We start from the raw sequence: 18,257 nt of genomic DNA, 5'->3' as shown, positions 1-18,257 counted from the left end.
AATATTACCTTTTCTTGGGCTATAGGTCTGAGTCTTCACCACCCTATATAAACACCACCGTAAAAAGAAGTAGATATGGCTTCTATATTGACGCCGCTAAATTGTACAAGATTTAACTATGGAGAGCCAAGCTCCTTAAATTCAGTCTTTGTTGTTTATTTCTGCTTTACAAAAACACTTGAACTGGTTTACTTACTTTGTGATTTATAAAGTCTGCTGTCACAGCAGTCAGGGATGTTTTGGAGTTTTTTTCCCACAAAAATCTTACAAAGTACTTACCTAGACGGAGCTGCATTAAAAAAAGTACTGTCACTGCCTACAGAAACACAAGCAAATAGGTTGTGGCTTTGTCAAGAATGAAACAATGAAAGTTAAAAGAAACCCCAAAAAACCCCAAAACCAAAAACCACATCAAAATGGAAGACAAATGAAAGCTAAGCAAAATAAATGTCTCTGCATCATGCCCTGAAGCCTATTCAGTAGACAAAAGTACTGGCAGACTGCCAAGTGGAAGAAATTCCAGGCTGAAAATCCCATCGCTAAATTCGGAGAGTTCAAGTTCGAAAGCCAACAGCAAGAGCCTCAAATACAATCAAAGCAGGGTAACGAGTTGGGGAGGGGTCATCTCACATCTACCTGTGTCTCAAATCATCCCAGTCTTTGTTCTTCCTACTAGCACTCTAAATTCAGCAAGAAGCCTACAGAAAACCTGGGCTTTTCAAAACCACTCAGTACTGACTGCCATCTGCACTCACAGAGGTGAGGCAGCAAAACCAAAAGTATCAAATCAGAACATGGGATGTACACGCCAATTTGGCAGTGGTAAGTGGCAAACAGATCCCAGAGCTAGCAAAGACTTGAGCTAGTAAATTGATGAAGCAAAACACAGTTCCCTACAGACTTATCGGAACAGGCCCAAAAGCAGTTTCGACACTGTATGCCACAGTAATCTCCTGGAGAAGCCGGAGGCTTGTGGCTCAGACAGGTGTACTCTTCGCTGGGTAAAAAACTGGCTGGATGGCTGAGCCCAAAGGATTGTGGTGAATGGAGTTAAATCCAGTTGGCGGCCGGTCACAAGCGGAGTCCCCCAGGGCTCAGTTTTCGGGCCGGTTTAATATATTTATCGATGATCTGGATGAGGGGATTGAGTGCTCCCTCAGCAAGTTTGCAGACGACACCAAGTTGGGCGGGAGTGTTGATCTGCTCAAGGGTAGGAAGGTTCTGCAGAGGGATCTGGACAGGCTGGATGGATGGGCCGAGGCCAATTGTATGAGGTTCATCAAGGGCAGGTGCCGGGTCCTGCACTTGGGTCACAACAACCCCATGTAACGTTACAGGCTGGGGGAAGAGTGGCTGGAAAGCTGCCCAATGGAAAAGGACCTGGGGGTGTTGATTGACAGCCGGCTGAATATGAGCCAGCAGTGTGCCCAGGTGGCCAAGAAGGCCAACAGCATCCTGGCCTGTATCAGAAATAGTGTGGCCAGCAGGAGTAGGGAGGTGATCGTGCCCCTGTACTCGGTGCCAGTGAGGCTGCACCTCAAATCCTGTGTTCAGTTTTGGGCCCCTCACTACAAGAAGGACATTGAGGTGCTGGAGTGTGTCCAGAGAAGGGTGATGAAGCTGGTGAGGGGTCTGGAGCACAAGTCTTATGAGGAGCGGCTGAGGGAACTGGGGTTGTTCAGTCTGCAGAAAAGGAGGCTGAGGGGAGACCTTATGGCTCTCTACAACTACCTGAAAGGGGGTTGCAGAGAGGTGGGTGTTGGTCTCTTCTCCCAAGTGACTAGCGACAGGACAAGAGGAAATGGCCTCAAGTTGCGCCAAGGGGGGGTTTAGGCTGGACATTAGGAAAAATGTCTTTACTGAGAGAGTGGTGAAACACTGGAACAGGCTGCCCAGGGAAATGGTGGAGTCACCATCCCTGGAGGTGTTCAAGGAACGCGTGGACGTGGCATTGTGGGACATGGTTTAATGGGCATGGTGGTGTTGGTTGATGGTTGGACTTGATGATCTTACAGGTCTTTTCCAACCTTAGTGATCCTGTGATTCAGTCTAGTCGAGGTTTCACAGCAGTGTACAAACTGCTTCTGGACACATGCTTGCTACTACTCCTCTCTGCTTACTAGTGAACTTGGTTCTGGAACAAGAACAAGCAGTGCTACTTCAGCTCTCTCTGCATCTCTGATGCACACAAGCCATAAAACCACAAAATAATTCAGGTTGGACAGGACTTCCTTCAGCAGGTCTCTAGTCCAACCTGCTGCTCAAAGCAAGGTCAGCTAAGATATCAGACCAGGCTGCTCACAGCTTTAGCCAGCCAGGTCTTGAGAAACTGCAAGGACAGAGACTACACAGCCTCTCTGGGCAACCTGTTCCAGTGCCTGGCTGTCCTCATGGTGAAAAGTTTCTCCTTACGTTCAGTCGTTTCAATCTACATCCATTGTCTCTCACCCTCCCATCACAGACCACTGACAAAAGCCTGCCTACATTTTGCATAAGCTCCTCACAGGTACTGCACGGTTTCTACTGGGTCCCCCCACCGCCTTCCCTTCTCCAAGCTGAACAAGGTCAGGTCCCTCAGCCCCTCCTCACAGGGCAAATGCTCCAGCTCCCTCATCATCTTGGTGACCCTCTGATGAACTTGCTCCGCTTTAGCAATGTCGTTCTTGCATTCACGGGGCCAAACCTGGACACAGTATTCCAGGTACAGTCTAATGAGTGCTGAGGTGAGGGGGATAGTCACTTCCCTCGCTCTGCTTGCTGTGCTTCTGTTCATGCAGCCCAGGAGGCTGTTGGCCTTTTTGGCTGCCAGGGCGCACTGCTGGCTCACCTTCACCTTGCTGCCTGTCTGCCAAGACGCCCAGTGCCTTTTCTGCAGAGCTGCTCCCCAGCTAGCCAGCATCCAGCCTGTAGGATTGCAAGGGGCTCTTCCTTCCCAGGTACACAACTCTGCATTTGTCTTTGCCGAATTTTCTGGGTCTCCTGTCAGCCCATTCCTCCAGCCTGCCTAGGTCCCTCTGAATGGCAGCTTTTCCCTTAACGGCGTCAACTATTCCCCTCAATGTGGTTCTCTGCAAACTTGATACAAGTCACACTGTCACCTCCTTCAGGTGCTCAATAAAGATGTTAAGCAGGACAGGTTTCAGGACAGTCTCCTGTGATGCCCCCTCCAGGTACAGTACAACCCCTTCACCACCACCCTCAGCTGAACATCCAAGTCCTCAGTGTGCTTTTGAAAAGTCCACTCAAAGAGAAGTCAGTACAGAAGCGTCCTTTACCCAGAGGAGCTTTTTTCCTTTTCAGATAAGGAACAATACTAACCCTACTGCCAGCTGTAATTCACGAATAGCTCTAGACTAGCTTATTAGACAGACAATTAAAAAAAAAAACGGAGACACCCTTCTAGCTGCTACACATGAATTGTCAGATAAAGTCCAAATCACTGCTACTCATTTACATGCACGGTTTACTGCAGATACGAGGCTTTATGTAGATTCCACAAATTATGTGAGTTTAGTAACTGGTAACCTCAACCTGAGAAGTCAAAAGAAAAATATGCTGTAAATTAACTATTCATGTTCAGCTGGTTGGAATAAGAAAAGCATTTCTGTTCAAGTGCCTCATGGAAACATCAAATATGAATCTAACATCTTCTCAGGGAGAACTGCACATTTCTTCTTCTGTTTACTACTGTAATGCATGGAAGAAAAGCATTGAGGGCTGTGTGGTTGCACTGGCTTAGGTGGCAGGATGAATGGTCAGAGGGAGCAGCTATTCTGCTGCAGATTATGCGGGCTACTCTCAACCCTGAACAGACAGGGTCAAGCAGAAGCACCCGCCTTCAAGCTTTGTTACTCCCTATTTTCCCTCTTCCCCAAAATCATCACCCAAAACGGAAGATGTTCTCCTATATACTTAAAATATTTCACACTATCTAGATGTAAACAATATAGTATAGAAGTGGAGTTTCCTCTGAAACTCACTGACGTAAATATTTTTACAAAAAAAGTACTTCCCCACAGTGTCAACATTTAAATGTAATAAAACATAAAAATGCTTCAAAATAAAAGCAGATAGCCTACACCGTATTTCTTCCAAGTAAAATGAACCTTCCTTCGCTTGTATAAAAAGGAATATCATGCCTTACATAGTACTTTAGTACTTACGAGTAAAGTGGTTAGAAGTGGATGGATGGACATTACTTCCACTGTCAGCGCTTTCACTGCTAGAAAGGTCATCATCTGATTCCCACACACAGGAGCAAGGTGAGGAGCCATCAACTTCTTCAAACTTCCTCTTTAAAATTCCACTCATCACTGCAATGCTGTCACATGCACCTGTAACACGAACAGAGGCAATGAGGCACTGAAACACCTGCCTGCTGTCCAGGTCTTCAAATTCATTTATCATGGAGGCAGTCATATATCACTCAGGTACTACTACCTGTAGCTAAACGGCTCCTTACCGAGAGTTTTAAACAACTTTTCCAGGAAGGATTCAGAACTACTTATCATCAGTATACTCATAATCTCACTGACTTTCTTGCGGGCAGTCTTTTCTTCTTAAGATGGAAGGTAAATGCTACCTGTATGCCATCAGCACAGACAAAATTCTATAACCAATCACATGCATAAAAAACTATAAATATTTCATTTATTCTGCAAATTTGGGCCAAGCATAAAGTATATATAATCCAATATAATTCAGTAGAAATGCGCCTTTATACAACACTTAAACTTACTTGACAACAAGAAACATTACATGACAAAAATCAGCGTTCGCTAATAAATACTGTTCAGAAAGAAAATGTTCTCTCTTTCGATTTATTTTAAAGGTCTGATTTATGCAATACTCAGTACTATCAAACACCCACATTCTCAATTAGGTTTGAAAGCATGAGATACTTAGCATCTTTTCAGGCCAGGCCCTCAAACACAGTTCTGGCTCATTTTGTCATTTTAATTTATGCAGAATTTTCTTGCAGAGCTTTTGTGAAATTCAGATGTGAGTACTGGCACACATGTAGACTATTTCCATTCATGCAAGTAAAGTATCAAGGGACTGAATCTATCCTTATGAACTTTGCTTCCTAATAACACTGCCCAAGAAAGCCAGAGTCATGTTAAACATTCCTTATTGTTTCCCTTTCATACATACCAGCTGATCTTCTTATCTCCATTTATGGAATACCAAGCAGAAAAAGATCAAAATATTTTTAAAGCAATTCCTAAATCATTTTAATGCATCTGATAGAGAAAAAATTGTTTCAGCCTATCTTTAATTAAAAAAAAAAAATCTTAAAAGTTTACTGTCACCATCGTTACTGATTACATCCTACTGAAGACTAAAAATTAATTCTAAGATCTTAATTTAAAAGTTACAGATAATATCTACTCTCTGACTACACTAATCAGTGGAATGTTGCTGTAAATATCTGGGGAAAAAAGGCTGCTGTTTGATGCTTTCAAGCGTATAGTATCAAAATTCTCATTCTTCTGAATGCCACTTGCTTTCAGCTTGTTAAGCTGCCAATTCAATTCATCTTATAACAACGCTGATTTCCTCCAGTAAGTTTCATTCTACCTTTATGGATATATCTAATTTAGAGAAAAGATTTCAGTATAGATGTGGAATCATAACATAATGCTAAAAACAGATGCTGCATAAGATGATCTTCAGCACCGAACTTGTTTGTATGCAGAGCACACTAAAAATTAGATAACGAATATATTAGGTTTTAATACTGTCAGTCACACAGACAGCTTTAAATGCATATGCCTGTCATGATGTTCTCAGCTTGTTTTACTATTTATGAAAAAACTGTTTTCCTGAAAGGGATTTCTTTGGGCTAAACACATGACTTAAACAGAACGTGCTTAGATCTCAACTTTTGCCCTTTTGTCCAAAAATTGATTACTATAAACTGCAAAGATAGCATTATGTTTTTATTCTAAGGACAAGGAAAGGAGCATTTAGCATCACTTTGTAATAGCCTTTGCAAAATATGTAAGAACACATGAAATTGTTAAGCACCAACCTTTAATAAAAATCACATTTACAAAAAGAGAGAGAGACAGACAGAAAAAGAGAGAGAAGAACAAAACACACACACACACAAAACCCACAATAATAGAGAGGGGGCAGACACCACCCACCCCACCCCAAAAAAACCCCAGGTTTAGAAACAATTTCTCTGAACTGTCCCCCACGTCCTCGCTGTATCTCTTGCCAACCACCTTTTCCATTGCCTCCTGCAGTGCTTACAGCATTGAAATTGTGAAATCACCATTATTTCCATGGCAACAGACTGCAATATCAAAACCACAGGATTATAGCTTGACTGCAGAAGAGGGTAAAGAAGCAGCTGGAGTGTGAGAAAGAAAATGCTTACACTCAAACATCTCGGTGAAGAGAGTGAGAAATGGGCTGACAAAGAGTTTATTGTACAAGTGAGACCTAGGTCAAATCCACGTCTGAGCCCATTGAAATTATGGCTACAGGAGTCATGAAGTTCCAGGTCCAAAGAACCTCAGTCATAACTGCACTGCAAGGCAAACCTAATACCTGCAACCATCGCTAGTGTGCAGACCGTCAAAGAGCAAGAACTGCTTTCATGGCCTGAGATGATTTCCAAACAAAAGCCCTTTTGTCAGGCATTGTCTTCTGCAAGTATACCACGCAGCGACTAGATGACTAACACGCATCTTTCACATCAGTAAAGTCATTGCAGATAGTGAGAGTCTCAATAGCCAGAACTGTTTACAGCTAATAGCAGAAACAAATTATTTTTCACACCAAAGGGTTTTAAATTTGCTTGCATTTAGCATAGCCTACATTTGCACCAAGTGTCACAACCTGGTAGCAGCAAACCCATTTCATTAAGAAGATTTATGTTATGAACCATAACAAATGATTCCCAGGATCCTTGAAGTGACATACAGGTTAGGTCTACACCCAGCTAGCCGATCAAGATAAGCCAGGAGGTATGGGAATACTGCAGAACCACAACACATGAAGAAGGTATAGCTATCCATTATATATATATATTTAGTATTGCTGTCGGCCAATTTGTGTTCTGAATCTCTTCCAGGAAGATTATCAAGGAGATTGTTTGACAAAGTAGCCGTGATAAAATTTAGGCATTGCCACTTGCGATTTGTTGATTCTAGTCTCTCTGCTATCAAGTCTCCCCAGGAAAATGCTATACTGGGGGAAGGAGACACTTCCATTACTCAAGAGCTTGGCTATCACAGAGATAGATTAAAGAGTATCTAAAACTGTTTGTACACACTATGTACCAGCAGGAGATCCCTTTAGAATAACATCTGTATAAACAGCTGCTGCTCCATAAGCCAATATTCTTCAGAAAGAGGCACATCTGCACAGCGGCGCATGAGGCATGTTCTATCTGATACATTTAACCCACGCCTTGTTTACATAGGCATTCTGTAGTACCTGAGTGAGATCCACATCTCCAGGAACCAGGAGATAAGTATGGTGACACATAACTCAATACTGTTTATGACTTGCACTCTCTGTTGATGATGTGATATATCCCAGTGGAAGAGAGAAACCAACAAGATCAAGCAACAGTCAAACTTCTAACAGCAATGAGGCCATGAAGTTTGTAGTATCTCTAAAGGTTCCCTAAGGCCAGAATCAGGGCACCAGGACAGGGAACTCAAACTGAATTGTCATTCTTTTGCCTGCACCACAGCTACGACTGAATCAATAATTTCAGATTTGGGGGAATCAAACTGAAGCAACTGCAGTCACAAAGAAATCTGAATCCAACCTCATCTGAACTGAAGACCCTACAGGTTTAGGGGACAAGGCACCAAAGACTTACACAAGTCAAATTTTCAATACATGAATGGAAAATAAAGCTGTAAATAAACCTCGTATCTGAGAACAGGAATCATAAGGGTAATATACACAGTGGTACAGTTTCGCTAACACAAAAGTCACTTCTGGCATGCAACACAGCACATCATTTAGGATGGGAATAATCTCAAACACACAGAAGTATTGTAGCAATATGTATATTCTGAAGAAAAATTAGCAAATGTGCATACTTCTGCATAGAATCCACTACACAAAAGTCCATGACTGACTATAGGAACCAAACAACATCACATGACTAAGAAAAACAAATGCATAGAGTGGTAAGTCAATATTCTTGGACTTGGAGTAGTACACAGTGAGGTCCAGCCTTCAGAGGCAAACTGAAAAACAACTACCAGCTACAATTAGAGAACTGCTACATCAAACTGTCGGTTTAGGTGAAAAAGGGAGAAAGTTGGCTTGAAAAGTTCAATTAGAAACAGACCTTTCTGGATAATTATTAAATAGCTGTCTAGTAGCTAAGATTGATTTGGAGCAGCATCCCGCTGATTCACACAACTGAGTAACAAGCAGGCGCTGGAAGCTTTCCTGTTTGTTGATGTATCCTTCACAACAAAAAATCCCCGCACAGTGATGTGATACATCATCCTCTGCCATGCTACTCACCATGCTAACGTGGCATTAATTCACAGCAAGGCAAAACAAAGTTGAAACAGAAGGAACAGTATTAAAGCAAGGAAAATCAGCTACACACATGGTCGTGAGCTCTAGGTCAAACGCCAATTGCCTGACACAGTTAAGGATTCTTCAAGGAAATGGCAACTTGCCACAGCAGTAGCGTATGATGGATGTGGGCTGGGAGAAAGATATATCTTTCCCAAACACCTCCCCCATCCATTTTTCCTCCTTTCTTTTCTAGTTTTCCTCCACCCTGAAGAAACTACTGCCACAGAGAGATCATTTAACCCATTCTCTAGCTGCAGGTACGCTGACTGGCGAAGCAAGTCCTCAAAGCTCCATGGCAACCGGCTTTGCCTTGCTGTGATGCCAGATAACTGGCAGGCACCATACATTTAAAAACTTCAGAGGCAACATGGTATTACTAGAAGACAAAAATCCCATGTAAGTGTGGGAGATGTATTTAAAACAGCCACAATACTACCTGGAACCTAGAAAGTAAAATAATGTGAAAGTCTGGCTGGATTGATTTTCTCTTGTACCTAAAAGGCTGGAAATTTTAGAAAACCATGATAACAATCTCATTGCAGCAGTTCTTTAGAAAGCAGGCATCTCTAAATCCCAGTGAAAAGTCCCAAAAGAGCGGTGTTAGAATTACTGAGCAAGTGGAGGGGAAGGGTGACAGTGCATACCTATGCTCCCAGGAGAAGCCTCTTCTCCGTAACATACGCTGCCAGACCTGCTCTACAAAAACTAACTTTAAGTTGCCATATCCTCAGTGTTTCCTGACATATCCTGACACCCATGGAGACCAAATAGTAAAACAAAAAAATAATCCACAAAACAAAAGCGTCAGGACCACGCTGGATAGGCCCCACAGAGAGAGAGAGGTAAAAGCATTTCTCCTAACTTGCACTTCAGCTATTGCTGTGAAATGTGCTAGAAGATACTAATAAAACAGACAACAAGCAGCAATACGGAAATAGGGAATTGACAAAAATCTTTGTGCAGTTACAAAGACAAATCCAAAGACATTTTCATCCTGATCAAAATCTTCAAATAAATGACTGTTTTGCAAAATTCAGCACTATAGTACACAGCTCATACATCACATGGGAAATTGCACAGGTATGGAACATACCTGTGAAGACATAAACATCAAGTATGTACCATATGCAAAAAGCATAACAAAACAGATATGAAATAATAATCTGAGGCAGGCTCCTATTTTATATATCCTCATTATCTAGAGCAAAGCCTCACTACAGGAATCAGTTATTGACTAAAGCTCAGGAAAAACCAGAGAAAAAGTCCAAAAACACACTAACATTTAGGGGAAAAAACTCAATTAATTGCTTCCTGCATTCATTTATGAAACCTAATTTTGTACTAATTCCTTCTTGCGAGCTGATCACATACCATGATAAAAATCTACCTGGATAAAAATTCTTACCTGAAAATAAAAACAAAAACAAAAATAAAAAGGCAGGCATCAAACAAAGACTTGACCTACGAGTCACACTGCATTTTGCCTTGTCTCAAATGTATCAGCTGAAAGTATGGAAAAATTTAGACAAAGTCTGTAGTAACAATACAGATTTGCTTCTGAATAAAAAACACTTCTATGCAAATGACTGCAAACTGAACAAGAGGATGCAGAAAACAGATGTTACATATAAAACATTACTGCAAAGTACTCATCACAAACAACTCCCACCTACTGGCCAGTCAGCGTGTACTGTAACACGCTAGGGAGACTTGGCAAATAATTTCACAGTTAAATCATGAATATTGATGCTCACAAGCAGAGATGTTTGGATTATTTGTTGTGATTAATATTCTTTCTGAATTTAGGTCTTTTTCTTAGCTTGCAAACAAAGCTTGATATTTTTTAAAGACATTTTTCTTACCTGCTGAATGAATGTCAGCAGCAGAGATGGTCATGAACTAATCAAGGTGTTTGCTTGGTTCCACACATTGTACTTAATTATTTTGCTCTTTGTGTAACTGACAGTTTTAGGTGGGGGAGAAGGGGTGGGAAGAGTCAAAACCAAAAGCATCTACAGTGACAACATCACTCACACAAAGAATATCATTTGCTTGTGAAAATGACTATTCATGTAGAGGACTGCATTAATGCAGACAAAAATCCATTTGCATGAATGCTTGCAAACACTGAACAACAGAGGTACATGAACATGAATCAAACAGCTGTTCAGAATTCAAATTAATGTTTGCAATACATGTTTTGCTGTATTTGGCAGCTCTAATCACAAGCGCCAGTTGCCAGAGGTAGGCTCTGATAGTTTCACAACTAAAATCTAAAAATTAAAAACACATAGCAAGCTAATTCCAGTTAGACTGCTCTGTATAGGCACAGGGAATACCATTAGTATAATCTTACTCATAAATTTGTGCTTACAGCAGCGGTCTTACACAGACATAAACTAGGAGAAGTCTTTCTCTGCTTGTTTGCTTCAGTCTAGCTAAATCCATAGCACTAAGTAAATCCTGCAAGATAAGGCTGCGCAATTCAACCCGGGGAATCTGTTCTGGCATTGCAAGCCAAATCCTGCCAAGTCTGCTCTTTGCAGGGTTTCTATACCATCACCTTACAGCACTCCTGATTTCACACTTGAGTACTAATCCACTAATCTTCTAGACTGCCTACACATTGTTGGGCACTCTTAACACGTGCCAACTAGCTCCACTGGCAATGAATTTAGAATGCAGAAAGGATGTTGGCATATGCTCACCTCGTCTCTACATGCAATAGAGATGCAATGGTGGTAGATCTGGCTCCCTTAGTCCACCAGAAGCATCTCATAAGGCCCTATATGCACCAAGCATGTAAATATCCCCCCTCTCCATCATCCAAATATAAAACTCCCGGATACAGCAGCAGTGAAACGGCCTTCTGATGCCCAAGCTCAGTTCCTAGCTACATCAACTGATGTCAACAGTTAAATGAAACACTTGTATAATTTGGCCAGCAGAAGAAAATTCTAGGCTAGTTCTAAGTCTTCTCTCAGCATGCTCCTCAGAGAGCAAAATGAGATGAGTAAGAGGCAATGATAATTCAACCAGGAATGCAGGAGCTTAGCATTCAGATCTCCAATGACAAAGGGGCAACCTGGTAGAAGGGGATTCAGAGGCATTCAGCAAGAGGGCTTTCCTGTCAAGATGAGATTTGCCCACACAAGCTGTTTAGTTTGAGCTTGTGTTTCATTTATAACAATCTTCTAAGCTTGCTACAGCAAGAACTGCTTCTACAAGAATGAAAGATGCGTAAGTGACACTGAGTTGTAGAGGCAAACAGGAGATTCAGGAGAAAGTCATGCTGAAGCTGGGTCACAAATTGAGGTTCATAATGCCTACTCTTCATCTAAGTCTTCTAAAACACTTTTAGCTGGGCCTGTCATGAAGTCCTTTCCAAAGTCTTCAGGTAACACTGCTGAAGACCTGGTATTGGCCACTTCTCTTCTAGGTTTTAAGCTCTGATGATGAAATGTCATCAATTAAAATCCCTTCACCCAAAATCCCTGTGGAAGATTTTCTCTTGCTTCTGTTCAAAGAAAAAAATACAGTACAATGTATTTGGCTGCCACTACAGAAGTATCTGCATCCCAGAAGAAATTTTTAAGTTTGTATGTGGGCTCCCAGAAAAGACTTACTACTTTTTAGACTGTATTGCAGGATTGCTTGCAGCAGAGCTCTGGCCAGGAGATGTCACGATTCTTCATAAAATTGAAATGTGACAACAGAAAAACACTGCCACCAGTCCTACTGACTTTTACAGATACACAGCCTTTTAGAGAAGAGTGAGCATGCAGGTGATGGGAAGAACTGGTCCACCTGCTGTATGGGAGAGAGAGCATACTAACAACACATCCTTACTGCACCTCTTTGCAAAAGGACAGAGAATATTTGGCTTGCTTAGCCCCTCCCCAGAAACTGGAGTGAGGTTCTGACACTGGCAATAGTGTTTCCAGCATGTTTTTGGCACAGCAGCTTTGCATTATGCTGCTCCCAGCTACAAGAATGGCAGTAGGGTCCAGCTCTGTAGTGGAGATTGGAAATGCCATCAACCTACACACTACTGGAAATAAGTGGTCTTTTATGTAAATTTTGCCCAGATTAGCCCAGGTAGTATTATTAATTGGCGCACTGTGACCTGTCTTGGTACTATTTCAGTACTGATCTTTCACACTGTTCTTTCATGAACATCAATCTTGCACACTGCCTGCAGAGGAACTGCACAACATGGTAGGGTATCTTGCGTATCTCAGTATGCTCCTGCCAAAGTACAGCATGGTCAAGATTGGCATATGCCAAAGGGGCCTTCACACTTTTACAGCACTGATACACGCTACCTGGCTCCCTGTTGCATGCTATTTAACATACAGCCTGGCTGCTCATTCACCATTGCCATCAAAGCCAGCAGAGAGCACATGAATTCAACAGCTCTCCTCTTCTGCCCCATGATCTCTGCATCTTGACACAGGGTTAGCCATTCTCTCCTCTGAAATCTGTACTGTTTAACAGAGTTTCAAAAACCAAACACAAAAACAAACAAAAAACCCACAAAACCCCAAAATACCACAAAAAAAAAAACCCTACACCCCCAAACCCAGAATATCTGAACTCCAAGACATGCAGTATGAACCTGTGACACAAAAATGTACTGGAACATACCTGCAAAAATAACTCTGAACTAGGTTTTCCTCTTTTATCTCAAAAGACAGGAGCAAACTCTTCCAGCTTAACTGTTTATGTATGGAGGGGTGTATGAGTGTGTCTGCAGGGGAACTGGGGAGTGTACATGCAAATTTTAGACAACAAAGGACCAAATCCTTCATACCTTGCTCTTGCCATAATTATTATAAATATATATAATATTTATATAAATATATAAATATTAGTATAAACACTGGAATTATTATAAATAATGGTACTACTTATATGTGACAAGATTGAAAATGTCTAATTTTAGGAGATTAGAGTTTAGAAACAAGACGAAGAGATAGTTTGGGGGTTTTTTTGGAGACTGACAAACGTGGTAAGATAGTCTGTCTTCACCTATGTGGTCTGATATTAGCTGTATAGCAGAGAACTCTCTTTCTTCTGGCATGAACAAATAATGCTGAAAATTGCTGGGAAAACCTAGCCTGGCAGAAACCTCAGCTCATCTGCCTGCTACTTATTATAAAAAACCAAACCAAAACAAAAAAGCAGTACTTTCTCCGTGTTATCATCACTATCTTCCACAACCTAGACATAATGACAGGCAATGTGCAACAAATTCTCATTACTATTTTCAGCAGATGAGAACTTCTGCTTCTATATCCAGAAATCAAGGGATTCATGTCAAATTGGCAAAATTTGACTACCACTGTAAAATACACAGATGCTACTTCCAGCAACTTATCACACCTTTACTTCCTCAAATAATGTTTTGATTTACTTATTTTCTCCATGGAATTTTAAATTACATACTATAGGAAAGGGGTCTTTAAAATTAAAGCAACCCAGTTTTGTTCATCTTAATACAAAACAAATTATTCTCAATAAGAAGGCCTGCGATGATTAAATTTTATTGTCCTCACAGAAAAGTTCCTATAATCCGTTTAATAATCTGCCTTATTAATATGTTAATAGTCTCTTATAGAATGAAAGAGACCAGTTCCTTTCCTCTTACACATTTCAATTAATTGAAATCAAGCATTCAACTTCTATGTTAAGTGACCTTTGGTATTTGTGTTGTCAGCTAAAAATGGATTTTAGTATTAATTTGCAGCGGATTAATTATTTACATGTGTAACAAGACCATGTAATATTTTAATGTTGCCTTTGAGACACTGCAGAACAGGAAAAATGCCTCATTGAATAATGGAAAATTAATCAGCAATTTTTGTCTATGCTACAACAAATCACATATATACCAACAAAATGAGAGAATAAGAGAGGTATATTTAGCCCATCATGCAGCACTGAGGAAATGTTTGTCATTTGTTCTGTTCTCTGGGCACAAGCAGGAAGCCATCCAATAGAAATGGAGAGATCAAAAAAATAGAAGTGGTATTTTTCACACATGCTGAATACCAGCTAACAACAAAAGAAGTTGTGATACGTGGAGGGTATAAATAAACAAGAACTGGATTAAAAAAAAACCACCAACAAAACAAGCAGCAGCTACACTTTCTTAATTGGAAAGAATGAACTCTTTAAAGGATGAAATTTCTTAGTAATGTTAAGTAATGTAATGCAATGCTATTTCTTGCTTACAACGAGTTCTTCAGTAATTTAGGTTTTGGCTTTTGTTTAAGGTAGTTTAATATTTGCTTTAGAATGGTTTGTGTGATACTTAAATCACCTACACATACAACTGCTAAGTAAGCATTCACTAAAGATTCTGCAATAAATAAAAGAAAAAGATCTTGTTTTATTTACAAATTGTTAACTTGCAAAGGCAGGGCTTAAGCATACTCTTCCTACCATTGATTTCACTGGGAATAAGCCTATATCCTCAAATATTACACAACACATACGCGCACCACCACCATGGACTTTTTTTTCCAACTTTCTACCTGCTTTCAAACTATTTGGCTATCTTACCTCCCACTCACACGCTACCTTCTCAGCAGGGTCTGCAACCAAGGCTAATGAGCTTATCTCATTTCCACCGAGCTGGTGAGTGCTGGCAGCAGCTGATAGGGAATATTGGACAGCAAATGCAAATCTGTAGTTCACATAGAATACCTGAATCATTAGTAAACTTTAAAACTAGTAACAACACAGTAGTTTTATTCGGTATCTTTCATGCTGTCATTATTAAGCGGTACATATTTTTAGCCATCAAAAACCAAATCCATCCAAAAAACCATCTGCGGCAGCAGCGTTTCCAAGGAGACAGAATAATTTAAATACATGTGGAACTAGATCTCTGTTTTCATCAACGCCTCTCTGTTACTGGAGCTGCTTTGAGTCAGATTTCTCATTTGAGGGGGAAAAAGAAAAGTGATAGGAATACATAGATTTGAGATTGTAATTTAACAGTTGTGCTTTCAGATAGATATCCATTCCCTACAAATAACAAATGTTAGGATGCAACTCTTCTATTTTTCAGCCAGTATTATTTACCAGTGTTCACATTCCAGTACAAAAAAAGATACAGTTCATCAGTCTTTTAGAATAATTTTGTGAATCACTGACATTTGCTGTAAGTTATTAATTTTTGATTGATTGTTTGTTTAGCAAACATATCAGGCTCCACTCTCTGAAGAAACAGCCAGGAGAAAAGGACACCACTCCAAATGCTTGCAGCTGGTAAGGTGTATAAGTAAGTGGACACAGGGCAAAGCTTCTTCCAGTCCTCTTTAGTACTCAGTAAGAGTTTTATTGATCTTATCCAGTTTTTCTTTAATACCATCACTATTTAATAATTTCTGCTCTAAGAGCATTCACTCACAGTGAATACAACAAAAATGGGTACACACGTTTACTGATTTTAATTTCTGAAATCTATTAAAACTAAATTCCAGTATTTTAGCTTTATAAATATATTTTATGACCATATACTCTCAAACAAAGCAGAAAGCTTCTAATCTTTTTCTTCTTTTCAATGCCATATAAATGGACTGTGGCAACTAAATAATCCCATTATTATATTTTCAGTTCAATATAAAGAGGAACAATTAATGAATTAAAAACTATTTGTTCACAAAATAACATTCCCAGTTTTTCTATCAATGGATTAATTTAGAATACAGCAGTCAAAAGACATGGACAAGTGTCACAAGAATGAACAACTCCTTTGTATTATTTTAAAAAGGAATCTCTTCCATAAAATGTATATACCGATAATCGCTTATAGATCAGATATTTCTTAATAATACATTATAATTAGCTTCAAGAAATTCCAGAAGAAGGTCACATTAGAAATATATAGTGGCTACTTAATCATCTTAAAGGAGCAACTGCAGATACTCAAGAAATTAAATACACCAAATATATAGTTATCTAAAACAAATTACTTCCCACCACAGTGCTATTTCCATCACTAATGTGAAGTAATGCAAATGTCTGATTGCTTTAAAAAACAAAAAACCACTCACCTATACATTGGCAACAATTTAAAATCACAATTCATTTATTTCAATGAAGTTTTCTTCTTCAAACCAGCAAAACAGGGTCCTGTAGTATAACAATAATTTGCTACCCATAAAACATAGAAATAAATCAATCAAGAACTGACACGTTGAAATCCTTGCCCCAGTGAGGCCAGTATCAAAATCTCCAATTCCTTCAGTGGGGCCGGACTGTAGTCCTATGTCCTCAAATAATGTGGCTTGATAAACAAATCTATTTTCTGTACCACGCAAGTTATTTGCTACTTGCCATCCTCAGCATCTGTGAACTAACAGCTGCTGATAACATGTAAACTCAGCAGAACAGGTTCCACAGAAGCTATTTCAACAGTTTATTAAAACTGGTATGTAACTGCTATAGATAATACAAGATTTATCTGTCTTGTACACAATTTAATTATAGGCATCATGTTTTTTCTTTATGACAAAGACAATTTTATGACTGAATTATAAAACACATTCATTCCAAACCTAAAAATAATGCAAAAATCCACAAAAACCCTTTAAGAGTTGCTCTGAGGAACCATTCTTACTGTTTGTGCAACACTAAGTAAAACACAGTTTTAGAAGCAGTTCATTTATAAGTCCTTTTCCTATCCAAACTCAAAGAAAACATTTTTAGATCTTCCAGCACTATTTTCCTTCTGGTAGCATACACTGTATTTTCAACAGCAAGTATTTCCATCACACAAAAGACCTCTCTTCCTACAGCTTACTGAACAACTTTAGCATCAACGAGATGCAACGCCTATACTGTCACATCAGAAAGTTGTCAGATAGCATCAGGCATGCCTATGATTTCACTGTCTATGGATCTCACATTGATTGAAACCTCCTAGGCAGAAGAAATAATAACCTGAAAAGCTGCTTCAAAGTCATTAATGAGGAACAAACAATAAGATGCTTGCACATGCATTTTTTACACCCAAGAAATGTGGCACGGATCAAGAATAGCTATTCAGAACAGGAATTTTTTTTCACCCTTACCTGTAAATCGTCTTTCTGTGTTTCAGCTCCGTCAGTGCAGACTGAAAGGTTTACTCCTCCTTTTTCCATCCATCAGGCAGCAGTCATCCAATAACTGAAGTCATCCTGGCATCCTCTGGAACATGCTCTCTCCCTTATTTCCCATTCCCCACCCCCATCTGCATGCTATCAAAATGGGAAAACAGCGAGAAGAAAACAAAACAAAAAAAAGCACATCTAAAAGCCAGCTTTAATGAGCTACTTAGTAATCAGTGAGGACGCTCTGTACTGGAAGGTAATGACAAAATTTAAAGACAAGAAAAAAAATAAGTCTCTCTATTAATAACCTTCAGCTCCACTAGTGAATAGCAATTCTCCCTCTTAGCTCCTTTTTGTAAGGCAAAAACAAGCAAACAGCTGTAGGAACATAGTTATTGCCTGTATACATTCTTTGAGACTGACTCAGCTATCCAGATCTTCAGAGAAGAAGAAATTTTGTGATTATCAAAATAACAGTGGTGCTTTCATAGAAAGCAAGAATCTGAAATCTTAATGCAAATTAGAACAATTCAGAGATGGATGCCAGTAATTTCCTACTAATTAAGTTTTCTTTCTGTTTGAGGC

The 18,257-nt window shown here is 39.8% G+C and overlaps 1 protein-coding gene across 2 annotated transcripts in view; it reads right to left on the bottom strand.

Moving 5' to 3' along the window:
* The window catches only part of CSRNP3 (cysteine and serine rich nuclear protein 3), an 86,774-nt gene extending 69,051 nt beyond the window's left edge, over nt 1-17,723 (bottom strand). The window contains exons 1-2 of one of the 2 annotated variants that reach the window (XM_059820659.1): nt 17,633-17,723; nt 4,164-4,334 (exon numbers count right to left, since the gene is read on the bottom strand). In XM_059820659.1, the coding sequence (XP_059676642.1) occupies nt 4,164-4,334; nt 17,633-17,723 (262 nt within the window). The remainder of the gene's footprint in view (nt 1-4,163; nt 4,335-17,632) is intronic. The other variant, XM_059820660.1, reaches the window with a different exon arrangement.
* Nucleotides 17,724-18,257: the final 534 nt, after the last annotated feature.

Source organism: Gavia stellata, chromosome 8, assembly GCF_030936135.1.
Source record: "Gavia stellata isolate bGavSte3 chromosome 8, bGavSte3.hap2, whole genome shotgun sequence".
Lineage (NCBI taxonomy): Eukaryota > Metazoa > Chordata > Aves > Gaviiformes > Gaviidae > Gavia > Gavia stellata.
This window is presented reverse-complemented; position numbering and strand designations above follow the sequence as displayed.